Consider the following 21,975-nt stretch of genomic DNA (forward strand, 5'->3'; position numbering starts at 1 on the left):
TCTAAATCTTAGGTATGAAGGTATTAATGAACTGCCTTATTTTGCACTTACGACTGTTCTTGCAGCAATTCATCAGCAGCCATAAGTCTACCTCTTCTTGGAGAATATCCTTATTCTGAACCAATACACAGCAGATTATGGTTAATCATAGCCAGAGCGATGTATGGCATAGAAATTAGAAACAAGGAACTACAGATGCTGATCTCCAAAAAAGAACACAAAGTGAAGAAGTAACTCAACGGGTCAGGCAGCATCTCAGGAGAACATGGGTAGGTGATGTTTCCAGTCGGGACCCGAAATGTCACTTATCTGTGTTCTCCAGAGATGCTGCCTGACCCATTGAGTTACACCAGCACTTTGTGTTCTTTTTTGACGTATGGTATATCTGTATATAGGGTTTTAAGGCATTGGAAAGCCCAAGCAGTTGCTCTTACATTTTTCTTTGGTTCACCTGCAAATTAGTTGGACTGAATTAGATAGATGGAGACAGAATGCAGTAATTGCATATCCTGTTTCATGTGTTGTTTTAAATTATCTCTCGGGTCACATGCAGTGAATTTAAATGCACACGTTGGCATTGGCAGAGTCTGCAGATGTATTTAATTGTGCTTGATTGTTGATGATGAATCTTTAACATTAGCAGAGACTTTAAAAAAAAATTACTGCTGCAAAAATTATAACAGACAGCACTGAGATATTAAACAGGACTCAAGTCAAGTCTAGTTTAACATCATATGCACAAGTACGTTGAAGTACAGGTACAATGAAAATCTTGCTTGCAGCAATATCACAGAGATACATAGACTTAGACAACACACAAACAATAAATTATGCATAAATTATAAAATGTACCCATAAAATAATGACATAACTAAATAGTTCCAGGGGAACGTGAGTTAATGGATTTTGTTTTCATACCCTAAAGATGGAGGAGTATTGTTATTATTCATCCTTTTATGCAGTAAATTGTGCCTCAGAATTCTCAGGTAGAGAGAGAATCATTGAGTCATACAGCTTGGAAACAGGCCATTCGGCCCAACTTGCCCACACCGAACAACATGTCCCATCTATGCTAGTCCCACCTGCCTGCACTTGGCCCATATTCCTCTAAACCTATCCTCTCCATGTGTATGTCTAAATGTTTCACAAACATTGCGATAGTGGTAGCTAACGAGGAACTGTTATAATTGTTTGGAAAAAAAGTATAATACATCTGCATTGAGGATATCTGCAAACTTTTTGATTGCAAACAAATTTCCCAAACAAATTGTGGCAGTTGATGATGCTGAACATAATTCTCAGCAACCAGGATTTTGTCTGTCAGCACCACTGAGTGTAACTCAAGCTGAAGCATTTTAGTGCTAAGTATCCTAGTTACAATTTATGACAACCCTGCTGGCTTAGGAAAACATACAGCCGCACTGATCACAGCACTGAAGATTATTCGCTTTCCATTAAACAGAAACTGCAAAACTCTTTTGACTTCTGACCTCATTTATATGTAACAGTGAACTTTGCCATATCCCTAATTACATCACTCACATCACGTGGCAGGATAATGGCCAGGTCATTGCATACCTTTCACATTTCTGGCACAGAATACTCACTCGTTGTAGACGCTGGTCGCAATCGTAAACTGCACGTTTTCGATGCACAAGATTTATCTCCACTGTCAGTCATGATATCACCTCAGAAACAATGTCCTCGTGTATGTGTGCTCATTAGAAAGTGGAATAGTGACAGCACAGGAAAAACATATTCTGCTTCTTTACCATTGACAGTGTTGAGCCTCATAGGTCATAAATAAGGTGCAATGCAGTACTTTACAGTGTACCGCAGGAAAACAGCCTCTAACTACATAGTCAAAACTATTTTATTGCATAGACATGCATCGAATTAAGTTTAGAGCAGGACTATTCAATTAGTGACTGTTAATAATGAATTGTTAATGGTCCAATACAGATGCCTCGATTCCACATTGAATAGGATGTCTAAAATTATTTCGATATTAATGGAGCAATACCTTTCCATAAGCACTTCAATAGGATTGTTCTACATTGTTCATCTGAAAATTTAGAATGTTTGGGAGATACTTGTCAAGTGCAATAATTTATCTTACTCAGCCTCAACCAAGTCTTTTAAGGAATGACACAATACCAAGAATAACATGGTTTAAATAACATAAAGTTCAAATTATGTTCTGAATAAACATGGATTTAACTGTCAAAATTCCTATTATCATTGATAAATGCATGTGTGCACATGTGGGACACGCCAATTTAAATTGCTCTATTGATGTTGGAATTATATGTAGCATTAGAAAATTCAGTGCAGTTGCAAGTTGTGTGAATATACACAGCATTCACTTTATTTATTAAAAAAACACACAACAAATAGTCACGGGGAAGGAGCAGTAAATCCTTTCCTCAACCTTTGAAAATGTTTGTGTGTACGTTCAGAATAAATTTATGAATATTTATTTACATTACTGTAAACACTACCAGCAGCACATCAACATTAAATACTCTGTAGACTTCAAGTTTTATAGCAAGTTTTGCAGCAAAGAGGGAACATCCCAATACTAACAGTAAGATGCAAGAAAGAGATTAGTATGACATTACATATAAGGTATAATTTATATTTCCTCTACCACTTTGTAAAAAATATTGGAAACACAACCAAAAATTGGCAATGCCATTATTATTTACAGACTTGATGAAAACCCAGTCCTGGATTCCAGGCTACAGTAATTTCATCCCGCAGTTTACGTGGGTGCTCCTGTTAGGTGCAGAAAATCTTGGGTGGCGAATGTGGAATTCAGGAAATGGTGGAGAGGAATAGCAGGTGTGTGGAGGGTGAGCAATGGGGGGAATAAGGCAGCGGCTGGCAATGGGTGCAGGGCAAAGTGGTCGGGTTGGAGAGCACAGGCGGGAATAATGTGAAGTTGCGGAGCTGCTAGAAACGTCGGGGGGCCACCCGGATAAAGGGCATGCGCTAATGAAATGTGTGTTAAGTGTGGCGGGAGAGGGTGAATATGTGGGAGGGACTGCAGGTGAGGCTGTATGAACGACCCTGTGGTCATGGAGGCGGTAGCTGGGTGGCGTTGGAGCATGGAGCGGTGGATGGTGGTAATCGATGCGGTGGTCATAGACTGCTGGCGAGGGACGGGAGGCTGCATGGGACCTACTGCAGTGGAGGAAGGTGCCTTCACTCTGCTGTCCAGCTTCTGTTGCTCAATGTGCTGCTGAGCTTGCATCTGCAGTTGCCTGTACTTCTCGATTTCTTCGGGCGCGAAGGATATTGTTTGAGAAAGCGGGGAGAAAGGTTTGGACAGTTGCTCCGACTTTTGGGGTCTGTTGCCAGTAAGTGACATAGCGTCCTTCTGCTGGGCATTGGAGTGTGGAATGTTTGAGCTACCTTGAAGCCACTTTCCCTCTGCACATCCCTTGGGTATAGCTTCATAACGGCAGAGAAAGACTTCGTTTAGGGATGCCTTGATATCTTTCACACTATCCCCACACGGGTCAGCCAGCTTCTGAGGAATCCCATCTTTCTGCAACAGACCCTGATTATGTGCTTGTTCATTGTGAGGCTCCTCTGTGCTGTCCTCTAGGACAAATGAAAGCCTAGGAAGTAAAACATCCCCTGTTGGGTCTGTGCGATTAATCCACATTTCTGAAAACCTACTTTCTGTTTGTGCATCGACTTCATGCATATCGCATGTTGTGATTTTGGACACCGGCCTGTCTAGGAGCTGATTGTTTGCCTTTGAATGGACATCTCCCACAGAGGATCCCATTGATGGTTTAACCATTGAGGTGTAACGTTCCACTGTCATGGAAGGCGGGACACTTATCATATTTTTATCTTTCCCCGTGTCATTTGGCGCCGAGACTCCCCACGTATTCTCTTGCAATGAAGGATAGCATGGGAGCAGCCCATCTGATGTTAAACAGCTTCCTCTTTCTGAGGCGTTGCTCTTTAAATTGTGCCTAGCTTGACATTGTTGCTTTTCTTGGCGAGGTTCTTTTCTGTTTTTGTGGTTAAAGTCCACACTGGAACTGCCCACTTGGCTCCATCTCCTATGTGGCGAGTTAAGGCGTTGTTTGTGATCTTTATGTGGCGACGACGAATATCTATATCGACAGCGCTTGCGATAAATTATACCTGCCTCACCATTCAAGGATGCATAGCGCCTCTTCTTCGAATGGTTCTGGCAAGAATGTCTTTCATCGCTGAGTTGATCTGAATATTCCACGTCTGAGAAAGAATTGTAGCCATTTCCAGCCCTTCTTTGCCTTCTTTTATGCAAACATGTGTCAGATGATGAGTCTCCTGCAGGATTTCTGGCCAGCGAACACGTCTTCTGCTGTCTGCAAACAGTTTTTGTCTCATTATCTATAGGAAAAGCATCAAATTCCGCATCACTACCCGCTCTTTTTCTTTCTGCTTCATTATTTGTGTTGCATATTCTATGGATACATTTATTTTTCAAGGTATTTCTTTTCGGAGCATCACAATCAATATTTTTCCAGAATCCATCCAGTTTCTCCAAGGTTTTATTGCTTTGATCAAATTTATCCTCAAAGTGGCCAGGGCTTCCTTCTGAGTTTTCTGTGCTCATCTTTCCGTGCCCATCTTTGCATTCATCACTATCTATGACATGTTCTTCATCAGACAATTCAATCGGCCCTGAACTACTGGAACCTTCACCCACCTCACTTGTCTTTCTACTTCTGCACTCCCCTGATATCTTACTCCTTTTCATCTTTTTACACAGGTGAATCTGCTTGCCCTCTCCTCTCCAGTGTTTAAAACCTCCTGCAGTCCTATGCTTCCTTCGCTTATGTCTCAAGTGCCTGGAAGATCGTCTGTGCTTTTTAAATTTTTTAGGCTTGCAGTAAGATATAATTTCTCTAATGGACGCCTCTTGCTCAGTCCCATTGTGGCGATGCTTTAACCCAACCACTTGTTTGTTACAAACATCAAGATCGTTTTTTTGACCAGCATGGTACGTCTCATTACTACAGATGGTATCTTGTGCATTCAACCTAGAGATGTTTAGTTTCATATCGGAACAGCTATTGAGAAAATCCCCTTTAGCATTGACACAAGGTCTTCTTGGTTCCTTCTGTGAACTCAGGGTTGTCTCTAAATCATTTGCTTTGGACCTAATCCCTTCTGCACAGCCTTTAGATTTGGATGATCTAAAGTCAAAATAGAGGGGGTTGCAACAAAACGTTATGGAAGGTTGTGTGCTGGTAAAGTGTAACATCTCTGAAGGCCACTGAAGGACGTTTGAGTCATCTTTGCTGATCACAGGGAAGAAAGGGACATCTGGTCTTCTGCACAAGCATGGGTTATTTTGCATGCCTCTTGCAGTAATCTCTGCCACTTGTTTCTCAGAACAACCAATCTCAGGCAAACTGTTGAGGGTCTCCCCGGTGACATGAACCCTCTGGGTTAATTCATCAGATGGTGTGCTTCCTTCACTTTCCCGGAGTGAATTTATCACTTGGCTGCTCACAGCTACATCTTCATTAGGACCGAAGTTCTCCATCATGGCATTTTCTGTGGCTTTAACTTCCTTCTGCAGTGTATCTTGTTTCATTGATGGCACAGACACCAACATGGGAAGCTTTGGCTTACTCCTGCATTGAACTTGAGATACACAAGATGAAAGATTAGTAGTCTCTCCTATACCATAGTCAAAACCCTTTATGGCCAATTCTTGCGGTACCTCTTTAAGCAAGGTCTCTACCGTACTGTGGCCATTGTTTTGTTGCTGGTGTTTGTTGCTCGCTAAATCAACAGCGGTCTCTGCCACGGTGCCCGTTTGAATGTTGGAAGTTTTGGCGTTGATCTTGTGTTTGAGGATTGCATTCTTTTTACCGGCTCCTTCTTTGCTGTTCTCGCAGAAAACCGCAGCTGATGATTCCAGCTTAATGGGGACCTTCTTGGGGAAAGAGAAGGAGAATCCCACCTTCTGTCCACAGATCTGTTTCCCCAGCTTGCAGAGTTCCACCCTCCGCACGTCAGCCATGCAGCTTGCCGGCGACTTGTTCTTTCCTCTGCCGGTTTCCAACGTGTTTCCAGCCATCCCGCATTCAGGGTCCGTCGCTTTACTGTCTGATCCTTCAGTGACCAGGTTGGTACACGGATGATTTTTCCCCGGGGGATTCTTAACAGCAACGGTAGTAGACTTGAACATGGGACCACTCCCTGGGGCACTAGAGCACAACAAACAAGATGGTGTGAAATGATACAAATATAATATCACTTTCAACCCAACTGACAGCAGAACATAAAATCAAAACAGAATATGTAAGCAGCCTCATTTCTTTCTGCAGGGAGTGCAGTGAAAGTAATAAGACTTCAAATTAACACATAGTGTACAATTTCCTTCTGTGTATTAGGTTCAACACATGTGTAAGAAGGAACCCACAGATGCTGCATCTGCAGAGTCCCATGAAGGGTCTTGACCCGAAACGTCACCTATTCCTTCTCTCCACAGATGCTGCCTGACCCGCTGAGTTACTCCAGCATTTTGTGTCTATCGTACATAGATTAATGTATTGCTCATGGGAGCTGTTTTGATTGAGTTGATTGAATGATACAGTATGGATTCCAGCTTTTCGGCCCATCGAGTCCATGACTACCATCGATCACCCGTTCACTGGAGTTCTATGTTATCCCACTTTTTGCATGCACTCCCTGCACTCTAGGGTAATTTGCAAAGCACAATTAACCTAGAAACCAGCAAGTCTTTGTGATGTGGGAAGAAACTGGAGTACCCAAGAGAAATCCACAGGGGCCACAAGAAGAAATGCAAACTCCACACGGACAGCACCCAAGGTCAGGATCGAACTGGGATTATCGTCAGAATGTTGAAGAAAGTGGTAATGCTCTACCTGTGGACCATGGTTGCCATGAATTTAAAAACAAATCTCAAATTGGAAATAGATATAGAAACTTGATATTTTACAAATGGATACACATACAGTGTTTCCACTAGTTCATCTGAGGAACTGTGCAGATATGAATGTAAGCATTGATTCCAGGTGGGATCATTACTAAGCGCACTTCTACATGTTATTGAATTGATTTCAGGTAAGAGCAAAGGGCTTTGACATCATTGTTCATGACGCACTACTAGGCAGCATCAATACTAAAATAGAATGACAAGATATAAAACAGAGTATTTTTTCAACTCCCTAGTTATGTTGTAATTGAAATACTATATACACTTTGTGGAGGACAAGTTTGAAGTTTTGGAAAAAAATCTTGCATGCCTGAAGACAATTGCCAGTTTGGTGTGAAAAATTCCCTTCATTTCAAAATCGATGTATTTTTAATAGATATAAAATAGTTATATTAAAGAGCGTGATTATTTCTCTCGAGTGAAGCTATTTCACCAAGATAGGTTCGGGGAAGACCTGATGCTGTGGATATAAGCAGCATAAAAATAATATTAGATTAGAAATGGGGGTAGTTTCTCTTATTCCAGAGGACAGTAAACCTATAGAGTGAAGATCCTCTCATATTATGAATACAGCCTAATTTAATCCTTCTACAGAATCCTGCATCAATTCATGACAGAGATGCAAAGAACTGAAAATGGTAGAATCTTCAGTAAAACACACAGTGCTGGAGTAGTCAGCATGCTGCCTGGTCCATTGAGTTACTTCAGCCCTTTGTCCAATATTAAGATGATAAGATCTTTATGATTATACCTTATAAAAGTTATGTGAAATACAAAACCCCATGTGCATGATCTATCTTGTCTCTTGACAACTATAAAAATAACAAAGATTTCTTGATAGCCATTTTCCTGTCTAGGTGTATTTTTCACCACTGTGAGATGATTACATGCTGATGTCAGGTTGATGGTTTGAGGTGCAGCATCTAGAAGCTCCAGCTTTGATACCACTCCCACAATTTGACTGTGCTGATAATGTGTAGCAGCAGCAATCTAGAAAAGACAAGGGAAAAATAAATTGTCTTGTCATTATCCTGTTAAGCTTCTGGTGTGTGCTGGCTAATCCTCTCCCCAGCTTCAACTTCCCATAACGATGAAGAGGTGATGAGTGTATGTGGGAGTCCCTGAATGAATGAATGAATGAATGAATGAATGAATGAATGTATGAATGAATGAATGAATGAATGAATGTGAGCTGTCTCCAGTATTTCAAAGAAACCCAGCATGTGGTATTTTGAGATACACCTGATCACAAGCACCATGATACATGAACATCACCTGGAGAAGTGGGAGAGATAACTCACCCAGTCTGAGATCAGAAGGTACAGAGAATATAAACAGAAGCAAGAGTAGATCATTCAGACCGAATATCTGCTCCATTCGATAAGGGGGTCACTTCCTCAAAAAGGCAGCCAGCATCATTAGAGACCCACACCACGCTGGCCACATATTCATTTCACTCCTTCCATCGGAGCCTGAAAACTGTAACGTCCAGGTTCAGGAACAGCTTCTGCCCGACAGCCATCAGGATTTTAAACACTACAACCACCAAATAAGCTCTGAACTACATAGACTTGAGGGCATTGATTTTGTCATTTTGCACTATTACTGTTTGTATGTTTATTTTTATGTGCATGTATGCATGTGTATGTATATATGTGCATGTATGTATATATATATATATATATATATATATATAAAATTTATTATATTGAGTACTATGTTTACATATTCTGTTGCGCCACTGCAAGTAAGAATTTCATTGTTCTGTCTGGGACATGTGACAATAAACACTCTTGACACTTGAGATCGTGATTTTCCCTCTCTGCCATTCTTCACGACCTTTGTCCCTCTTAATTCCCCAAACTAGATGATTTTTCTTTCAAAAATATTTTTCCCTTTAGGGATCCCATTAGATGGAATGACTGGGAATCAAAAGAAAACTGTTTTAGAGACAATCAGTCCAAACACTGATCGGATAAACAATAGACAATAGGTGCAGGAGTAGGCCATTCGGCCCTTTGAGCCAGCACCGCCATTCAATGTGATCATGGCTGATCATCCCCAATCAGTACCCCGTTCCTGCCTTCCTCCAGTTCTGGTTCCAGTTCAGACCCGACCATGAATTTGGATCCCTAGAGTGACACAAATGTCTGGACTGATATGGAAAGATATATCTATTACAGTTTTAGATGTCCTTGACAGGTGTGATCCATGAACCATTCGGATCAATAGTCTGCAAATCTTTAGGGCCATAGTGATAGCAAATTTGACCAAGATATAGCTTCATCATCTGTAGTAAATTAGGCTATTGTTCTTAAATTTTTCTTTTTTTGCATGCCAAAAAGAACAATTACGTTCTAAAATTCTACTAGCTCATGAAAATTATGCAGCTAGATTTGAGCACAACATAAAAATCAGAATCTGTGCCACGTTTTACAAGTTATAGCGAAAATAAATATGCTACCTTGTTATGCAATCTTCCAAGAAATATTAGTAGGCCCTCTAGTTTTGAATTAAAGTTAGTTCACATGGCAAATCCTTTGATAAATGAATCACCAACTGTTGCACAGCTAGTTGCACAGCTAGTTACACAAATACAAAATTATTCTTGTAGAAAATTCTTGCAGCTGCTGGTTTACATAGAAGGATAACTGGTGTTGGAGTAACTCAGTGGATTAGGCAGCATCTCTGCCAAACATGGAAATGTGACGTTTCAGGTCAGGATGCTTCTTCAGACTGATAGTGGGGGGGCGGGGATGGGTAGAGAAAACTGAAAGAGGGAAGAGGTAGGACAACGTGTGGCAGGTAATAGATGAACACAGGCAAGGGGGGTTTTAGATAGGCAGATGGCTGGTAAAGGCAAGAGAGAAAAGCAGGAGGTGTGAAGGAAATGGCAGGATGAGTCATAAATTTGAAGCCAGAGGAATGAATGTAGGGCAGTCATGGTGGGGCAGCGGTAGAGTTGCAACACTGGAGACCCCGGTTCGATCCCGACTACGGGCGCTGTCTGTACGGAGTTTGTACGCACTCCTCGTGACCTGCGTGGGTTTTCTACAAGATCTTCGGTTTCCTCCCACATTCCAAAGACATACAGTATGTAGGTTAATTTGCTTGATAAGTGAAAAAAAAAACTGTCCAGTATAAAATTGTCCAACTTCCAGTATAGTTCCTGGTGGACTCTTCGGAAGGTACAAGGTACAAGGAGGGGGAAGGGGAGGAGAGAAATTGTTGCGCCCAGCTGGGGCACAGTGGGGGGGAGGGGGGGGGGTAGGGATGAGAAAGGAGGGTGTGCGAGGGAAAGGGAGGTGGGGCAGAACTTGGGGAATAAAGGAGAGATAGGTGATAGGTGGGGGGGGGGGGGGGGGGGTTATAGCTCACCTAAAATTGGGGTATTCAATGTTCATACCATTGGGTTGTAACCTACCCAGCAGAATATGAGGTGGTGTAATTCCTGCCTTGTTAATTCTAATGCAGACTGCATTTGGGGCTTGAAATGAAACCAAAAATGAAGTAGCACAAGGGAGAGTACTAACCTTGTCACTTACTACTTATTATGAACTGAAGGGGTTTTAGAAACTATTTTTATTGGAATGAGTGTAGATGGGACATGTTGGTAGTTGTGGGCAAGTTGTGCCGAAGGGCCTGATTCCACGCTGTTTGAGCTTGGGTAACATAGTAATCATCAGAGATCTATTGTACCTGCAGTGCACGGATGAAAAAGTGTGCTTCCAGAGAACATCTTAAAACATCAATATTTAAACACCACTCTGCTTCCTGGCTCATTGGAAATGGCTTTTAATTTGTATTTTCTTCTATTTTTAAATGAAACATTTGTTTAACTGTTTTGCAGGGAAGTTAAATTGCTCACTCTCTCAAATTATGATTACGATAACGACTCACACAATCCATTTAAACTGTTTAAAAGACGCAGTGGGTTATATTGGCTAAACCTGAACGGAGGCACAGGCATAATTAATCAGCACTGATTCGTCACTGAAACAAAGACAGCGTGCCATATTCGTGCTGTCTGCTCAAGACAAAGATTTCAGCAGGCTGCCCAGCAATTAACCATGCTGATAATTTGTCCGTCGCTTTGGCTGGGTACCCTCTATTGTGAGTGGGAAGCACCAGTAAAATCTTACAAAAAGACTAAAGACACCAAGTGGTGGAGTAACTTAACCAGTCAGGCAGCATCTGTGGAGTACATGGATCGGTTCTGAAGAAGGGGCCATACCCGGGACCTCGGCTACCCATGTTCTCCAGAGACGTTGCCTGACCCGCTGAGTTAATCCAGCACTTAGTGTCTTTTCTTGCTTTCTGTCTATCATTAAAAATCTAAAATCAAGGAACTGCAGATGCCGGTTTACACCAAAAGACACATTGTGCTGGAGTAACTCAGCGAACAAGCTGCATCTCTGGAGAACACAGATAGGTGACTTATCCCAGTTGGGACTGTTCTTCGTTTGATTGTAAGGAGGAGGGGAAAGGAAGCTGGAAGATAGGAGAGGCAGGACATACTGCAGGTAATGAGTGGACACAGGCGAGGGGGGTTTGATAGGCAAATTGTTGAAACAAAGGCAGACAATTAAAGCAGAGGGTGTGAGATAAACAGATCATGAGGTCATAAGGAATACGAGTAGAATTAGGCCATTGGGCCCATCAGGTCTACTCCGCCATTCAATCATGGCTGATCTATCTTTCCGTCCTAACCCCATTCTCCTGCCTTCTCCCCATAGCCTCTGTACTAATCAAGAATCCATCTATCTCTACCTTAAAAATACCACAGATTGCAGAGTTCCAAGTTGTGAAGCCAGAGGAATGAATGTAGGTGGAAGGGGAGGGGGAAGAGAGAAATGGGTGAGGGTCTAGATGGGGCATAGGGGGAGCGGGGATGTTAGAGATGACCTAAAATTGGATAAATCAATGTTCATACCGTAGAGTTGTAAGCTACCCTAGCAGAATATGATGTTCTGTTCCTTCAGTTTGCATGTGTCCTCACTCTGACAATGGAGGAGGCCCAGGACAGCCAGGTCAGTATAGGGATGGGGCGGGGATTTAAAACCGTTAGCAACCGGGAGATCTAGTAGGCCTTGGCCAACTGAGTGCAAGTGTTAGACAAAACACTTTGGTATCTTGGTGAAATCTTGCCTGGGCAACTTAAATTCTGGTAGAACTTTTAAAGGGCTGCTTTACCGTCACTGAGTTGTGCTGGTAAGCATCTTAGTAATGCAGCTGATCTGTGGGATGTTGAAGAGAATAGTGTCGATTCTGCTCTCCAAAGCTGTCTTGAGGTACCCTGGCACAGAAAGGTGGACAGTAGTTCTACTTCCGCACAATTCCACCACTGCTACAGGACAAGCTGGCTCACAATCACCAGAAGCAGTGGGTATAGAAGCTCTGTCTTGCCCTGTCACATGAAGGGCTTGTCATCATTGGCTTGACTGTAATTGAGACTGTGTTGAGGAGAGAATGAAGATAATTCTACTCAAACTCAACACCCTTGCTCACATCCGGGAAGGTACAGGAGCTTGAAAACGCTTGAAAACGCGCACCACCAGACTCAAGAACAGCTTTATTCCCGCTGTTCCTGCAGGTTTCTGAACGGTCCTTTCATAAGCTAGGGCACCATTTGATTCGTCACAATCCCTTTGTGGATATTGGACTTTGTCTATGGAACTGATGTGTTACCATGTTGAGAACTATATTCTGCACTCAGTATTTAGTTTGGGAACATTATGGAAATAGGACCTTCAACCCACTGCGTCCACACTGACTTTTGATCACCCGTTCCCACTAGTTCTATGTTAGCCCACTTGCTCATCCACTCCCTGCATACTAGGGACAATTTACAAAGGCCAATTAGCCTACAGACCCACACGTCTCTAGAATGTGGGAGGAATCTGGAGCACACGGTGGAAACCCATGCGGTCACAGGGTGAACATGCAAACTCCACACACACAACACCCGAGGTCAGGATCAAACCTGAGTCTCTGGCGCTGTGAGGTAACAGCTCTACCAGCTGTGCTGTTGTGCTTCCCTTGCTCTTCCTCTATCTATTGCACTTGAGTTTAACTTGATTATATTTCTGTAGCGTATTATCAGTTCGGATAGCATGCAAAATAAAGCCTTTCATTGTACCTCGGTACACATCACGATAATAAACCTAAACCTAAACCCCTTCTCTCTCCCCTTCATCACACACACTACTGATCATACGCTAGCTGCAGGTTGTGCAAACGCTTCTTATTCAACACTGGGATGCTCACCTTATAGCTAATGGCAAGGACCGAGTTAGTGTGATAATGAGGTTGTGCATCGCCAACCATGGTACCTCAGACCCACACTGCCATGTCTGGTGGGGAGGGTGAACTCCTCCGATGCAAGCATTGCAGTGGAATCGTTCCTTGAACATGGCCATGCTTGAGTGTTTCGTGTAACAGCACTCCATTTGTTGCATGCTGTTTGCCCACCCATCGTAGAAACATCCACACCACCAGCAAGAGTACCTCACCAAGGGGTAGTCTTGGGCTTGTTGTGGCAGCTGAAATAGAGATGGCATGGCAAATGCTGCAGAATGAAGGCATCATGACCACTGTCAGGACCACCAGACACCATATGTTTATTTTTGAGATACAGCCTGGAAACAGGCCCTCCGGCTCACCGAGTCCACAGCAACCATCCACCTGCTGTCAACATTAGTTCTATGTTATCCTATTGTCTACATATTTTTTACAGAGGCCAATTAACCTACAAACCCCCACGTCATTAGGATCTGGGAGGAAACCCGAGCACCCGGAGGAAACCCACGTGGTCACAGGGAGAACGTGCAAACTCCACACAGACAGCACCTGAGGTCAGGATTGCACCCAGGTTTCTGGCGCTGTAAAACAGCAGCTCTACCAACCGTGTCACTACGCCGGCCATTTTGTGTATGTTTTCACTCCAGCTTGAATTGGAGGTGGTAGAATCTCTGTGTGGTGGTTTAGAACGTAGAACAGTACAATGGAGACACAAGGAACTGTAGGTGCTGGAATCTTGAGCACCAAGTGTTGGAATAACTCAGTGGGCAGGCAGCATAGCTCGGTTCAGATATCTGAAGCAGTATCCAGACTAAAGAAGGGTGCCGAACTGGAAAGTCACCTATTCATTTCCTCCACAGATGCTGCTTGACCCGCTGAGTTACTCCAGCACTTTGCCCATTAATAACCAGGGAGGCTCAATTGTAATAATGTATTGTCTTTCCGCTGACTGGTTAGCACACAACAAAATTTTTACACTGTACTTCGGTACACGTGACAATAAACTAAACTAAACTAAACTGAACAACCAACCCTTCAAACAACTTTGATGGCAATGGGAGGGGTGAAAGGGAAAAGGTTCCTGCCTGCTTCTGAAAATGCATCTAGATTCACTTTCTTTAGTCAGAGGGTGGTGAATCGGTGGAATTATTTGCCACAGAAGGCTGTGGAGGCAAAGTCAGTGGATATATTTAAGGCAGAGATAGATAGATTCCTGATTAGTAAGGGGAGAAGGTAGGAGAATGGGGTTAGAAGAGATACAGTAGATCAGCCATGATTGAATGGTGGAGTAGACTTGATGAGCCGAAAGGCCTCATTCTGCTCTTATCTCTGATGATGTTCTGTTAACAATGTTAAGGGAGAAAAAGAACTGCAGTATTAAGCATCTAATGCCAAATCAGCGACGTTTACTTTTAGAAGGATAAGGATCTGCTGAGGATAAATGGGATTAATGTAGATGGGCTGCATAGTTTTATAAAGGGCAAGACCTCAAATACCTGGTTAACCACTGCCTCAACCTGCTGTGCACCTTCAACCCGAATTATACACATACCCTCCAAGATCCTTCTATAAAATCATGTCCCTTCATTATAATGTCCCTTCTCATTTTCCCACCAAAATGGAATGCCTTGTGTATATAACTTTTACCTTTCAACTATCTGCCCATTTCTATAGTCTTTGTGGCTGTCTAGGGAATTTTAAGTGTGCTCTCGTAATTTTGTCCCGATTAGAGGAGGTGCAGGACCATCTTCATGACAAGCCTATAATGCATCTAATTATCAAACCAACACAAACCTCATTCTACCTTTCCGATCCAGCTCATATTGCCAGCATCAACATTTTTTTGTCTGCTGCTGAGACGTCCCACATGAAATGAGTGAGTATTTTATAGTTCAAATGCATAGCGTGAAAATGCAACACAGTGACCTCAGTGAGCAATTTTAATTATTAGGGATGGCTAAAGGGAAGGAACACAACCTTTCTCATGAATGGCAGAGTTTGAGGGAAGACTTGATAGAAGTATATAACATTATTATATCTAACACTAGAGGCCAAAGCTGTAAGGTGAGAGGAGCAAAGTTTAATGGAGATGTGCGGCACAAGAGAGTGGTCGGGGCCTGGAACACATTGCCAGGGGTGGTGGTGGAGGCAGATATAATAGTGTTTGGTAGAAGCTTTTAGATAGGCACATGGAAGTGCAGGGAATAGAGGGACATGGATCATGTACAGGCAGACGAGATCAGTTTCACTTGGCATCATGTTCAGCACAACCATTGTTGGACAAAGGGTCCGTTCCTGTGCTGTACTGTTCTATATTCTAAAGCTGTAATAAAGCTCTTTCATTTATACCTGTGCTTGTTCCTTCACAAGTGAGAATTATATTTCTTCTCACTCACCAGCGTACTTGCTTCCTGAGTTCTGCCAGCTCGTGTAAACGTTTGAGCGCTTTTTCCTGTTTCTTTTCATCTTTTCTTGACTTGGAAGCAACATTCCGGGCAAACTCCCTCTGCTTCAGTTCTTTCAGTCTCTGCAACAACAAAAAATCAATGTCAATTCAAACCAGCAGCTGTGAAGAGGGATATCTGGCCTTACTCAGACTGTGCAAGGTATCCACCTTCATCTGTGCAACAGTTCATGGGCTACTGTGTAGCATAGAGTGCAACAGATACGTGTTGACTTTGCATATAAAAGCTTTCACATCCACCTCATATTCATTGCTGTCTTCTGGCTGCAATGAACCAAAATGAAGGAGATTTGCACAAAATGGAAGTCTGCCATCAAGGGACAAGAATATATGACCCACCATTATTTGGAGATAACCTCTCTGAGATGGCAGAACACCTAGTGGAGGGAATAGAGAGATTAAAACAAAAGATTAATGCAAAATGCTGGAGTAACTCAGCAGGTCAGGCAGAATCTCTGGAGAGAAGGAATAAGTAATGTTTCCGGTCTGAAGAAGGCCATTTCGACCTGAAATGTCACCTATCCCTTTTCTCCAGAGATGCTGACTGGCCTGTTGAGTTACTCCAGTATTTTGTGTTTATCTTTGGTTTAAACTAACATCTGCACATAGAGGGGAAAAAGACAGCTGGCGTGTTGTTCCTCTGATGTTAGGAGACACCTTGTTGGGTCATAGATAGATTTATCATCCATCCACTCAAGGTGTCCTTGACCTTAAAATACACTTGGGCAGGCATATGGATAGGAAAGGTTTAGAGGGATGTGAGGCAACTGCGGGTAAACGGGAATAGCATAAATGGGGCATCTGGGTCAGCATGCATGAGTAGGGCCAAAGAGCCAGTTTCCATGCTGTATGACTATGACCTGAGGAGGCTTCATGTTGATGGTATTTCATTCTTCAGCCTTCACTTTGACAAGAACAGTGAATGCAGAACTTTAAAACGGTCATTGGGAATGGCAAGTTTATTCTGCAGTGCTGTAACTTCAGGCATCTATATTAATGGAGTGTGTAGTTCCCTGCTGACTTTTTAAAGTAAATTGCCAGGAGACCAACAAAAATGTGGTTCTACAAATCTGCTCTTGGGCAAGATCTTCCAGTTCCTGCCAAACAAATGCCAGTGATCAGCATTTTCTCCCAGTTTAAGGAACTGCTGCACAAAAGTCTGAAGAAAGGTCTCGACCCAAAACATCACCCATTCCTTCTCTCCAAAGATGCTACCTAACCCGCTAAGTTACTCCAGTTTTCTGAGTCTTGGGAGATTATGACTTCAGATAAAGCACATGCGAGCACTTTAAAGAAACAGGTCTGTGTTTCTTTTGCACTGTGGAGAAGCCAATGGAAATTTAAAATGCCATGATACTTGGACAATCAGCAATGTTACGTTTAAGCTAACATAGCATGCAATCCTCCACATGACTACCAAGCTCACTACTCATCTGGATTTAGACTTTAGAGATACAGCGGGGAAAAAGTTGCTTCGGCCCACCGAGTTCATACCGACCAGCAATCATCCTGTTCACATTATGTTATCCGTACACTAGTACTATCCCATGCACTAGGGACAACTCACGATTTTTACTGAAGCCAATTAACCCGTTTGTCTTTGGAGTGTGAGAGGAAACTGGAACACCCGGAGAAAACCCATGCGGTCATAGGGAGAACGTACAAATTCTGTACAGACAGCACCCATGGTCAGGATCAAACCCGGGTTTCTGATGCTGTAAGGCAGCAACTCTACTGCTGTGCCACTGTGCTGCCCCTGTGTTAAATGTGTTGCAAATGGAGAGTGCAGACAGGTCATTTTTTCAGGGAGCATGTATGTGTGTATCTGTAAAGATAAAAGCAGAACAAAAATGTGTTCAATCATCTTCAGTTGAGAAAATAATATTATTTATGGTCTTTCTATTCCATACATAGTATAAATTAGTTAACCAGCAATTATCCTGGTCCCATTATGTTATCCCACTTTTGTATCCACCATCTACACGGACAGGACCAAATTTACCTAATATTACCATACAAATTTGACACTGTGCTGGAGTAACTCAGCGGGTCAGGCAGCATCTCTAGAAAACATGAGATAGGTGACGTTTCGGGTCGAGAGACGGGAGAGCATGCAAACTCCACACAGACAGTGCCCGAGGTCAGGATCAAACCCAGGTCTCTGGGGCTGTGCTGCTTATTCATTCTATTAAGTAGATAAGTTAGTTAAAGTGGACATTTAAATAAATGAAAATACGTATATTTTGAAATAGAGTAAATCTTGCAGAAATGTCTGTAAAAATGCAATTAATAATGATAATTCACAACAAAATCCATTTAGTTCCAGCAGTTCGCCAATAAAATTGTCTAAGAAATATAAAGCATGCATCATACCTCAAGGTAAAATCAATTACAGTACATCACATAATTAATAAATGCCATATAGCATTTACCTAGATGTTTACTTCCTCAATAGCACTAAACACACCAGACAGTTATTTAAAAACTCACATGCTTTGAAGTCATAGTTATGGTATCCAGTACATGATTGATGCTCCCCTTCACTTAAATGATTTATTTATCTGAATAGGAGATTACATGCACAAATTCAGCATATTTGCACTATTGTGAAATATACAACTGCCCTATGTTTTGTTCACAACTGTCTTGTGCCGTTGCAATAATTATATTCAATTCAATTCAATTCAATTCAATTTATTGTCATTTGGACCCCTTGAGGTCCAAACGAAATGTCGTTTCTGCAGCCATACATTACAAACAAATAGACCCAAGACACAACATAATTTACATAAACATCCATCACATTGCTGTGATGGAAGGCCAAAAAAACTTATCTCTCCACTGCACTCTCCCCCCCGATGTCAGAGTCAAAGTCAAAGCCCCCGGCGGGCGATGGCGATTGTCCCGCGGCCATTAAAGCCACGCCGGGTGATGCAAGGTCGCGCACCGGGTCTTGATGTTAGAGCCCCCGGCGTGCGCTCGCAGTCCCGCGGCCATTCCAAGCCACGCGGGGCAGTGATGTATGGCCCCGCTCCAGGAGCTCTTCAACCCCGCAACTCGGGCGGGAGAAGTCACCGTTGCGGAAGCCCCGAAAAGCGGTCTCCCTCCAGGGACCCGCGGGCTCCCGGTGTCACTGTCCGCCAAACCCGCAGTTGCAGCCACCGAAACTCCGGAGGTCGGGCCGCAGCAGCGTCCACCACAGCTCCACCCGCTCTGGACTCGGCCAGCTCCGCGACGGTGAGGTGAGTAGTCGGCACCACAGCCCCCGGTCTTCCTGTTGGAGGCCGCTCCTCGTTGCAGCACCAACGACAACGGAGACCCGACAAAGAAAAGGTCGGGTCTCCCGTGCAGGGAGAGATTTAAAAGTTACCCCCTCCCCCCCACACCACCCCCACCCCCCCCACACACATACCCTAACAAAAAATAACAAAAACTACATAAAAACATAGACATAAAATAATAAAAACGCAGACGGACTGCAGAGGCCGCTGCTGACGAAAGTCGCGCCGCCCACCGAATTAGTAAATACAGAAATAGATCACTGATTTTATACCTGAAGCTGCTGATCCAAACTCTCCATTTAGATGACTGTTGTCCATTTTAAATGGTGCCTATGCATGGTATTGTTTTCAGACCCCATGGAGTCAAGAGTCAAGGATGATCAATTGTCATTTTTACCAGCAACAGAACAATGAAATTCTTACCAGCAGCAGCATAACAGGCCAATAAATGCATTCAAAGAGTAACTCAGCAAGTCAGGCAGCATCTCTGGACAACATAGATAGGTGATGTTTCCATTAGTGGCAGAGTCTAGAACTAGAGGTCATAGCCTCAGAATTAAAGGACATTCTTTTAGGAAGGAGATGAGGAGACATTTCTTTAGTCAGAGAGTGGTGAATCTTTGAGATCTTTGCCACAGAAGGCTGTAAAGGCCAAGTCAGTGGATATTTTTAAGGCAGAGACAGATAGATTCTTGATTAGTACAGGTGTCAGTGGTTATGGTGAGAAGGCAGGAGATTGGGGTAAGGAGGGAGAGATAGATCAGCCATGGTTAAATGGCAGAGTAGACTTGATGGGCCAAATGGCCTAATCCTATTCCTTATGACCTTATGACCTTATGATGTTTCAGGCCAGTACCCTTCTTCCAACCTGATACATCACCTACAGTATCTATGTTCTCCATCGATGCTGCCTGACCCGTTGAGTTCCTCCTGCACTTTATGTGCTTTTGTGTAAACCAGCATCTGCAGTTGCTTATTTCTACAGGCCTAGAAATACGATGCATAGATAATCGTTTAAAAAAATTAATACATCTATAGCTGTAATACTAGGTAATCATCGTGGAGAAGGATATGCTGAGTGGATAAAATGAGATAGGAAAGAAGAAGCTTTGTATGGTGCATAAAAGCCAACAGAGACCATTTAGGTTGAATGTCTTTTGTTTGTGATGTGATTTATTGGAGCAATTTCTGATACTGTAGCTAAAGTAAGGCTAGAGTGCGAAGAGAGTGTAAAGTGCGAAGATGGATATTGTTTTAACAAATGGATGTAACCTAGCAAATTTCTCCCTCAAATTACATCTTCTGAGGAATATTCCATACTCAATTTCAAAATACCTATTGACTAAACAATAGTTTGTGTCCACAACTGTCCTTGAAAGCTGCAAGTTCAGGAGCTGCTTCCTCCTTACAATCATCAGGCTATTAAATACTACAAACTCCAAATACGCTCTGAACTACATAGACCTGGGGGCATTATTTTTATTTTTACACTATTATTGTTTTTTTATTTGCTTATACATACATGTACACACCACATAAATATTTTATATATATATATATATATATATGGGGTTTTTTTTGTTATGGGTGTCATAGGGTACCATATTCACATATCTGTTGTGCTGCTCCAAGTAAGAATGCCATTGTTCCATTTCAGAACATATGACAATAAAAAACTCCCGACTCTCTAGTTTTTGAGCAACAACACCTCCCATTGTACGACCTACCTTTCAAACATTGTAATCTGCCCACAGTGACTTCTTACTAGCAATAGCAAATGGACATTAATAGCATCAGGGAAGCCTTGCAAATGCTCCACTTCCCAATTTATTACAAAAAAATCCCCTACTGAATCCCTTGTTATAAATTTACCTGCACAGGTAACATTAATCGTACAAGTCTGCACAGGTAATTTTGATGGTATTGTTAACATCCCATAAATTTTTATATGTGTTATTGCACTAGTTATTGGTTATCATGACTGAACCATAGGCATTAGATTTATGCAATTATTATGGGCAAGTAGAATCAAATTAGTTTGCCATTAATTCCTTCGTCAGAGACCCGGGTTCCATCCTGACTGAGGTGCAGTCTGTGTGGAATTGGCGCATTCTCCCTGTAAACACATGGTTTCCTCCGGGTGCTCCACTTTCCTCCAACTTCCAAAGGGCATGTGAGTTTGCAGGTTGATTGTCAAATTGCCCCTAATGTGTAGGGAGTGGTTGCGAAAGTGGGATAACACAGAACTAGTAAGTATGGGTGATCAATGGTCGGCGAAGCCTCGGTGGGCTGAAGGGCCTGTTTTTGTACTTGAACTTTAAACTAAATTACAGTAAACTAAACTAAATTTAATGCTCTAATGTTACCATCTGAAGAATCTTGTTTAATCATTGAGAAACTAATCACAACTGCACTATGACATTGACCCGAGGATCTGCATTAACTACGCCTTTTCTTCCTGACTAAAACCTTGCATGATCATAGCCTGAATCTGGGGTTTGGGGCTCAAGAGAAGAAATTGAAAACTCCCAAAATCCCGACAGAAATCCTATTGTTTTTTTATCGAGCGTCACTTGTGTAAAGTTTTCAGCAGCTTGATGAAGAATAGTTATTTTAAGAATAGCCTCTTACTCTTGAAAGAAACTTGAGAAATTGAGATAAAGAGAAATAAATTCTTCCTTTGTATAGTTTAATGTGAAGTACGGCGATTACAGAATCACTATAGAAATAATTTTCCCCATTTTCTGAGTAAAACAAGAAAAGAATAATATATAATTCCGATGATTTTGAAGCACTGACAATCTGACTGACTTTATTAAAATCCTCACTTCTGTTATTTTGCTGTAATTCCTCAGGATATTTAAAATAGGGTTATTTAAAATAAATGTACACTGGGAGAGAAGAAACAAAAGTTAGACAATTAAATTGTCTCCAGACCTTAATATCAT

At 42.3% G+C, this 21,975-nt stretch overlaps 1 protein-coding gene and 1 long non-coding RNA gene across 2 annotated transcripts in view; both read right to left on the reverse strand.

Moving 5' to 3' along the window:
• The window catches only part of LOC116975094, a 562,120-nt gene that overhangs the window by 82,986 nt on the left and 457,159 nt on the right, over nt 1-21,975 (reverse strand). The window lies entirely within an intron of this gene.
• The window catches only part of znf804a (zinc finger protein 804A), a 256,030-nt gene continuing 236,401 nt past the window's right edge, over nt 2,347-21,975 (reverse strand). The window contains exons 3-4 of the mRNA XM_033023805.1: nt 15,679-15,809; nt 2,347-6,230 (exon numbers count right to left, since the gene is read on the reverse strand). Coding sequence (XP_032879696.1) covers nt 2,765-6,230; nt 15,679-15,809 — 3,597 coding nt within the window. The 3' untranslated portion in view covers nt 2,347-2,764. The remainder of the gene's footprint in view (nt 6,231-15,678; nt 15,810-21,975) is intronic.

This window comes from Amblyraja radiata, chromosome 7, assembly GCF_010909765.2.
Source record: "Amblyraja radiata isolate CabotCenter1 chromosome 7, sAmbRad1.1.pri, whole genome shotgun sequence".
Lineage (NCBI taxonomy): Eukaryota > Metazoa > Chordata > Chondrichthyes > Rajiformes > Rajidae > Amblyraja > Amblyraja radiata.